The sequence below is a fragment of the Triticum urartu genome, chromosome 4, assembly GCF_003073215.2.
Source record: "Triticum urartu cultivar G1812 chromosome 4, Tu2.1, whole genome shotgun sequence".
Classification (NCBI taxonomy): domain Eukaryota; kingdom Viridiplantae; phylum Streptophyta; class Magnoliopsida; order Poales; family Poaceae; genus Triticum; species Triticum urartu.
Window position 1 is genome coordinate 238,865,884 of NC_053025.1, and position 8,548 is coordinate 238,874,431.

Here is an 8,548-nt window from a genome sequence, read left to right on the forward strand (position 1 = left end):
TTTTGGATCGACCCCTGGCTCGACGGCTCCTCCATCGCCGAGATTGCCCCCGCCCTGGTCGCCCTTGTTCCTAAGCGACGCCGCTCCCGCCGGCTGGTTTTCGAGGCAATCCCTGACAGGGCCTGGATTGGCGACATCCATGGGGCCCTGGGAGTGGAATCTACCGTCCAATACGTGGATATCTGGCGGCGCCTCTCTGGCATCTCGCTGCAAAACTCACCGGATTCCATCCGTTGGAGATGGACCGAGAGCGGCACCTACACCGCCAAGTCTTGCTACCTCGCGCTCTTCCATGCTTCAATTGCTTTCCCGACTTGGAGCCTCATCTGGAAGCCCTGGGCGCCGGAGGGAATCAAGATCTTCCTCTGGCTTGCCGGCCTCGACCATTGCTGGACCTCTGCTCAGCTTTCCCGCCATGGTTTACCCCACAACGCCATCTGCGCGCTTTGTGACCAAGACGTGGAGACGGCACATCACCTACTCATGGGGTGCGTCGCGGCCCGCACGGTGTGGTATGATATCCTCTCCTGGTGCCGTCTCACTACGCCTCCTCCGGACGGCACCATGGACTTCTATGAATGGTGGGTTTTGGCCCTCCATGACTCCTCGACTGGTGAGCGCAAAGGCCTTGCCTCCCTCGTCGCGCTAACCGCATGGAACATCTGGAGACATCGCAACGCGTGCATCTTCGACGGTGCAACCCCCTCCACCACCCTCCTCACCCATAGCATTAAGGAGGAATCTCGCACTTGGGCCAACACCGGTGCTCGAGGGCTTAGTTCGATAATTGGTGTAAACTGACCTTGTTGTATGTAGGCTGAGCAACCCCCTTCCCTGCTCACTGCAACCTCATAAGCGCCTTTCAGTGTACGCTTAGTGAGGTTCGCCACTATTTGTTTTACCCTTCTAGAATGATACGCTCCGCGCGTATTCGCGAAAAAAAAGAAACATTTGTGGTTCATCATGTAAGAACCATGAACAATCATATTATTATTTAACCTTTTTCCACTGTTTTAAATGACATTGCTTGTGCCTTGCAACAATGTATGACCCTTAATCAATTATTACCTTTGATAAAGTTTACCATTCAGAGCTCATTTACTATGTTCCTATTTTTCCTTTTTGTACCTTTTCCGTCTCTATCATGTTCATTTGTACAATGCTTAATCGCATCATAAGTCCTATAATATGAAGTTCATTAGAAAACAGAAACATCATAGAATATTTGACTCCATTTTTACTATACGCACAATAAATATTTCATAAGTTCTCTATGGAGAAGTTCACCTCGTTGATTGCCTTTGATGTGTGAATTTTGCTAATTATGAACAAGAAAATTCCTATGTACTGTTCTTTGTGCGTTGCATGTGCATGCTTACTAATATGTGTTTGGATTAAAGATGGCCTCAAATGCATTGCGACAGTCAGACTCGACTGTCAAATTCGTGCACCCTAGATTTGGGCCAGACTTCCCTTGTTTTTGTGGGTGGGTAGGGTAAACATCTCGGAAGCTGGATCTCTTGATATCTTGTTCATCTTGTTCATTGAAAAAGAGGAGAAATTTGTGAGTGACGATCCGATCCGAGTCCAGGTCTCCCGCGGCTGGCTGATGGGCCCACGACCTGGCCGCCTTTTCACGCCACCACCGCTTGCGCGCATCCGCAGAATAAGCACACCCACGAGTCAACTACCCACCACCACCTGCTCGGAGGGGCCCCAAGCGTCATCTGTTGTTCCCACTGGCATGCGGGCCCATATCCCCACACGCACTCAGATACAAACAGCGGCGGAGGCGTGCAAGTGCAAAAACCCCGTCGCTCTCGACTCCCCTAGTCCTAGGCCAACCCAGAGATTTTCCATATCCCCACACGTCTCGTCTCTCTCGTCTCGTTGGAAGCGAAGCGGAAGCGGGAGCCGAGGCCGAGGCGAGGCCCCTTCTCCACGCCCGAGGCCGAGGGGCCTAAGCTGCCTGGGCGCGATCTGCTCCCCCCCACACTCGTAAGGTCTGAGTCCCTCATCTCAGTGCGATTCCCCCTCCAGTTTGACCAGTCGGAGGTGGCTGATTTCATACCATAGATGCGCTAGTTGTTCTGCTGCAAGAAATCGGTGTTGTTTGTATGGACTCTGGAGTAGGATGATCTGGGCGGCGGGGAAGGGGGCACCAGGTTGCACTAATCCATACTTCTCGTCAATGCTGGGTGGTCTGCGCGGTTGTGGTGGGGGTTAAATCGCGAGGTGCGTCGGTCTAGTTCTGGGTGGTTCCGGTTGCTTCACTTTTATTTTACTCGGTTCTGCTGTTATTAATTTTTGTTTTATTACGAACTGCTTCGACCCGGTGAGATGACTGAACTACGAGTAGTAATTAATTATCTAGTCGGCGGGGATGTTTGACCCCGTTCTATTGCTGCTGTTATATTATTATTATTACTGACGAGTTACCCGCTAGATTGCTACTCTGCACACTTAGGCAGTGCAGAGTCTGGAAACTGGGTATCCCATTGATCTGCGGCTGCGTGTGTTGTTTCCTAATTCATGATATCGATAAATTGGTTGGTGGTTCAGCTTTTGACTGGTTGTTGGGAAGGGTAGGCGGACCTTATGCGAGTTTTTCATGCTATACATGCATCACATCGTGTCATGTAATTGGCAGTGTGTTCTCTAGTTTTTCTGTCACTCAATATACCCAAGGGCCAAGGAGAGCAGCCAGCATTGTCTTTCTCTTATGACCCTGCCCATTGGCCCAGGTTCGAGTCTCCCGTTCTATCTTAGTTTTGACTTGTGGACTATCTTAGTTTTGACTTGTGGACGGAATAACTCTTTATCTCCCCACACGTTAAAAGATCAAGCAGTCAAGCAAATACAGTTGCACTCCAGTCATTGTAGCAGGAAACACCTATCTCTCCTGTTCTACCCTTGCTATGCCCTCTAACATTTTGTCGTGATGTATCCCCAGAACTGTGTTCCCACTCCATGTACAAGAGTAAAAGGACTTAGCCCCTCAGTAAAAGCTACCATAACCTTGTCTGACCATGGCTGAACTGAAAGAGAGTTCTATTGATTCCTGGGTTGATTGCTTATGTCTGTTGGAATAGATCTTACATTAATTTCAGGGTTTAACTATGGTCTTCACAATTGGGGCAAATAGCCTAAAATTTTATTTTAAGCAAGTTATTTGGAATTCTGTGTCACATTGCTACTTTTCTCTGAGGAAAATTACATTCATATTTTGTTTTACTACGATGGAAATGATTTATTATTGACGATTTGGCTTCTTACCACCTTGTAGCTAAAACAGATTGGTTCCAATAATGATGATTGTTGTCAATTATTTATATGAAGTTCTGTATGAATATGTAGAAGATTTAGCAAGAGGGATGGCTTGTCGTTCACAGAGTAATTGAACGGTTGTATCTGTGTAAGGTTGAGTAGTTTTCCTTGGATTATTTGTTACCTCTACTGAATCAAAGGGAATGAAGGGCGGGCCTGGTGCAGTGGTAGAATCTGTCCACTTGTGGCCTGGAGGTCCTAGGTTCGAACCAACCTCCTTGCAGAATGTTATGCAAGGGTAAGGCTGTCTAGAAATTCCCTTCCCCAGGCCCCACCTTGTGTGGGAGCTTTCAGCACTGGGTATGCCCTACTGAATCAAAGGGAACATGACACTAAAAGGAAGAAATTTATTAATTCATTATTGCCATTTTTTCCACAATGGAGATGGGCATCTAAGACGTGCGACCTTCCATGGCGTAACTATTAGAAAAAGATCGGTTTCTTGTGATTTCCTGGGTGTTGTTCATGCCGTTGGTTTTTTCATGTCGTTGGTGCTATAAGTACAATTGCTGATACTTATAAGCTAAAAGTGCTCTTATCTTGCATGCCTTCCTTTGCCGTAAGTTCTGTCACTATATCTTAAGAGCAAATATTTGTGTGTTTATCTTACAATCGTTGTCAATCTGTATGGAAGGACCAGTATGCTCCGCAGCAAAGTTTTGCAGAAGACTAAAGAGAGCTTGAGCATATCGAAGAAGCACAAAAGAAGATTTACCCCTCAGTTTTTGAATCCTGAATTCTCTAGCTTGTAGAAGAAGAAAGCCGGAATTATAGATAAAGGACAGACCACAAGCAAGTTTCCCACCAAAATACAGTCTTTGGCAGTATGACTCCGAAAAATGTGATCCGTTTCATTTTGGTGCTGATCCATGTGAGCAGCTGTTTGGGTAGATCAGGGAAAATGTTTTCTCCTAGCTTTATCTCAGTGGCGAAGTCATTGTCAAGCTGGCCAATTTTCAGCGCAGGGATATCTGTAACTGTTGCACTTGTTCTGTCCTTGTTTCTAACTTTCGAGCATCTCTGCGCGTACCATCAACCTGAGGTAGCTTTCTATCAGAATTTCAGTTTTTGGTTTATTAGAAGAATATATTCTGATATGAAAGATTTCGTACCTCCCTGAGCTGCAATTGTTCGAAGTTTTCAACTATCTACCCTGTTCTTTTCGACTGCTGCACTTTCAATTTCAGTTGTCTACCTTTTGTCCATTGCAGGAGCAGAAGTTCTTGATTGGTCTCATTATGATGGTTCCAGTATATGCTGTTCAATCAGTAAGTAGACCTGTCTGTTCTTGTTTTCTGTTCCAGTTTTTTGTACAATGAGCTGCTATTGCACTTATTAGTTCAGTGTCGATGTCACATTGCTGATACTTGGAGTGAGCATATGAACAATCAATATTTTGGAAACTGACAGCATCAATGTTTGTGCTCACCATATCATGTTTGTGACCGTTTTCTAACGATTACTTTGCTAGTATAATTCTGTGATCATAATTCATGTGTATAATTTATAAACACATACCTGGTAGCATTGTTACATACTTCCACTATTTTTAAGTATGCCCTGTGAGTGTTTGTACTCTAGTAAGTCTAGATTATTCTTTTTATATTTAATATAACACCCTGTAATTCCATTTTAAAATGTGCTTATTGAGGATAAGTTATATTACTCTCTAGTGCTTTTGTTCCTTTCTTGTACGTACCTCCTTTTGGCTTTCACCAACTTATTTTTCTGTGTATATGGTGACTATGATTTTATTTCCTTCAATGCCAACAGATCTTTCTTATTTTTTTGTAGTTCTTCTCATTACTGAATTCAAAGGTTGCTTTCATCTGTGAGATGATGCGGGATTGTTATGAGGCATTCGCAATGTATTGCTTTGAGAGATATCTGATAGCATGCTTAGGTTGGTACTTTCTCCATTTGGATCCTTCCTATAAGAAATTGTCTTCTTTACCAATAGTTGGAAGTCAAATTGTACACGGTTGTGACTTTTAACCTGTTTTTTCAACTAACCTTTTAGTTATTGGATTGATTACTTAATTAATCTTATTTCGGATAATACATGGGTTTCTCTTTTTTTCTGGTAATGCAGAAATATCAATCTGAATTTAATTATAAGAAAAGTTACAATTTGAGTTGGCATTGCCTTTCTGACTTTGGAGTTACATTTTCAGTTTTTAATCATAAGAATGTCGATGCTGATGAAGCACTTTATTCTGTTTGCTGCTTTAGTTTGGTCAGTGCATAAGACCTGTTATATTGGAGTGAGGGTCAATATGCCAAATACCTAGTTTTTTAGCCTACAGCTCTCAGGTTTCCTTATTTATTTTCTATACTGTTCATTTGATTTTATCTTTTATCATTTTAGGTGGGGAGGAAAGTACCATCAGATACATGGAGGATCAGTTTCAACCCAGTGATAGTTCTCCTTTGCTAGACGTTGATTATGATTATGGTATTGTGAAACATCCATTCCCATTGAACTGGTTTATGAGAAACTGGTACCTCGGTCCTGACTTTTATTATGCCGTGAAGATTGGCATTGTGCAATACGTATGTATTTTATGGTGACAAGCTTTTTACCTTAGTGCCTCTTTGCTTCATGTATGTAATTGCTCTGATGTAGTTTATGATTTTCTGTAGATGATACTCAAGCCTATTTGTGCTATCTTGGCAATTTTGCTAGAACTTCTGGGTATCTATGGAGAAGGAAAATTTGCATGGAGATATGGGTAGGAGTTGTTTCCTTTGCCTGTAGTTTTTCCTGAGCAATCTCTTGAATATTGGTCGCAAACTTAAAGATGCTCATTGTTTTATGCATAATTAATCCGATTCTGCATTGGGGAATGAGCAAATATTTCAAGTTTGGCGTTCTCAGTGTCAGTCAATCCCTTTGCAGGTACCCATATTTGGCTGTTGTCCTAAATTTCAGCCAGACATGGGCATTGTACTGTCTTGTACAGTTCTACACTGCTACCAAGGAGAAGCTGGAACCTATTAAGCCCCTGTCCAAGTTTCTAACTTTCAAATCTATTATATTTTTGACATGGTGGCAAGGTATTGCTGTTGCATTTCTGTTTTCAACTGGGCTTTTTAATGGACATCTGGCACAAAGTTTGCAAACACGTATCCAGGATTATATAATATGTCTGGAGGTATGTTTTATCCATTATGTTTCTTTTTACAGTTTCTAGTCTTGGGTTGATTCACTTGCTTTTACTTGTTTTCTCAGCAAGTCACCTCTATGCTTTATCTACCCTCATAGGAGCATGCAGAATACATGCAAAACATTTGTCCAACTGTTACATGCCTATGCTTCATTTTTTTCATTCACGTTGTAGTTTACTTTGGAAACAAGTTAGCTCTGATAGTTTGCACTATAGAAGTACAGGTCTGTTCATGCATATTAACCTCTTAACCTTCTGTAGTATGCATATTAGTGAATGATTTTACTGTAGATTGTTTCTGAGTTACATTTTTTATGTTACATGTTCACAAATGTGGAGGTTCTTGTTATGGGAAGTTCCCATACCCCTTTTCCAATATTGGTTGGTTCATGTGTTGCTTTGAATTGTCTTGTACTATCACAAGTGTATATACAATGCGCTTGTTGTACCAGTGATTTTATTTGCTTGCACATTTTTGGATTTACTGCAGACAACGATGCTACTCTGCTCTCTAATTGTTTAAGAAGAAGAGTCTCTGTTTAAGTTTATTCCCACAACGTTTTATGTCCCTTGCATGACAGATGGGGGTGGCGGCAGTGGTTCATATGAAAGTATTTCCAGCTAAGCCCTACAGGCGTGGCGAGAGAAGTGTTTATAATGCTGCTGTCATGTCTGATTATGCATCCCTGGGGGCTCCAGATCCTGAAGAAGAACGAGAGATTGATAATTTAACAATCATGGAAACCTCTCGCCCTGATTCCAGAGACAGGCGGTTGAGTTTTCCTCAGAGTGTTCGTGATGTTGTGTTAGGAAGTGGTGAAATTGTAAGTTTCTAATAGTGGTCAGTTTTCTGTACCTCCTTTATCATTCTCACACATTCGTCTGACTTGTGTTATGGTATCTTCTCAGATGGTCGATGATGTCAGATACACAGTCTCCCACGTCGTTGAGCCCATGGAAAGGAGTTTCACGAAGATAAATAAGACACTCCACCAAATATCTGAGAATGTGAAGCAGATTGAGAAGCAGAAGAGGAAGGCAAAGGACGACAGCCATCTTATTCCACTGGAATCATGGTCAGAGGAATTTTCAGAAGCTCAAGATCAGGTTCAAGGTGGTAGTTTTAGTGACAGTGGATTAGCTAGGAAAAGGTACAACAAATTTCGCAGACTCCGCAGGTGGTTCTAGCAGTCTGGTGGTGGGTTTTAACCACGGCGGCTAACCTTTACCCAGAAGTAGAAGTTTATACATCATTTAGGACACACTGAGGCAAAAGAAAGGCGATTCCGGTGACTAATAGTTGCAGGATGGCTTCGGAGCTTCCCTAGTTCCTTCTGTTTATGGCTGACCCTGGCTCAGTTTCAGGAGGTGCTGTTACATGGGTTTTTCTATGAGAGTGGCCTTGTTTGGTACAAGCAAAAAATAAATAAATTAGGCTCCGATAATTACTGATGTAACCACCCCCAAGCTTCTTTGGATTAACATACACTGAAGGGAGATATTTGTACGACTGGATGAGCATATTTCAATCAAATCCTTAAAGCACCTTTAGGCCCTGTTTGATAGCAAAGTATTTTCTAAGTATTTTGAGAATACTACAGTTTTTTAGATTACCACAGTTTTATTTACAATGAGCTGTTTGGTTGCCCCTAAAAATTGTGATTTTAATACTACAATATTTGCTAAAACACAGTTTTTTCTCTGTATTATAAAAAGAACCCAAAACCTCTTTTTTTTAAATGAGCTGACGAAAAGAACGGAGTCGCACCTCGTTATCTTCTTCCCTGCTATTCTCAACTACTTGCCTCCCTCTACAAAAAAATATTCGCGTCCGTGGCATGCTGCCGTCACCGCCCTGTCGTCTTTGTAGATGCGACCGCGCGGCTCTCTTTCTTGTCAGCGCCGTTCGTGTTGGGATGGACAACTCGCCGCTGCTGCATGTAGGCCTCTCTCTGGCTGGCCATTGTCCCATATGCTACAGGTGCAGCTCCGTCGCACCTCCATGGTGACGCGAAAGAAGGCCAAGCAACCCGTCCTCGTGCAGCTCTGCCGCT

At 43.0% G+C, this 8,548-nt stretch overlaps 1 protein-coding gene across 9 annotated transcripts; it reads left to right on the plus strand.

Moving 5' to 3' along the window:
• The first annotated feature begins 1,806 nt into the window (after positions 1-1,806).
• On the plus strand, positions 1,807-8,050 carry LOC125551385 (protein LAZ1 homolog 1). Of its 9 annotated transcripts, none has more exons than XM_048714593.1 (9): positions 1,807-1,998; positions 3,962-4,369; positions 4,515-4,595; positions 5,122-5,230; positions 5,696-5,880; positions 5,971-6,059; positions 6,227-6,482; positions 7,076-7,318; positions 7,404-8,050. In XM_048714593.1, exons 2-9 carry the CDS (start codon positions 4,154-4,156, stop codon positions 7,680-7,682), a joined length of 1,458 nt encoding a protein of 485 aa, XP_048570550.1. In that variant the 5' UTR covers positions 1,807-1,998; positions 3,962-4,153; the 3' UTR covers positions 7,683-8,050. The 9 variants fall into 9 exon arrangements, with proteins under 9 accessions (XP_048570550.1, XP_048570548.1, XP_048570547.1 ...); XM_048714591.1 differs by having other exon boundaries at positions 1,815-2,235; XM_048714590.1 differs by having other exon boundaries at positions 1,815-2,235; positions 3,968-4,369.
• Positions 8,051-8,548: the final 498 nt, after the last annotated feature.

What these genes read in the sequence shown, in the direction of transcription:
- LOC125551385 (XM_048714593.1), top strand. Translation starts at nt 4,154, where the DNA reads ATGACTCCGAAAAATGTGATCCGTTTCATTTTGGTGCTGATCCATGTG. An exon ending in GCGCGTACCATCAACCTGAG is followed by an intron (nt 4,370 to 4,514) that starts GTAGCTTTCTAT and finishes TTTCAATTTCAG; the next exon opens with TTGTCTACCTTTTGTCCATT. An exon ending in AGATTGGCATTGTGCAATAC is followed by an intron (nt 5,881 to 5,970) that starts GTATGTATTTTA and finishes GATTTTCTGTAG; the next exon opens with ATGATACTCAAGCCTATTTG.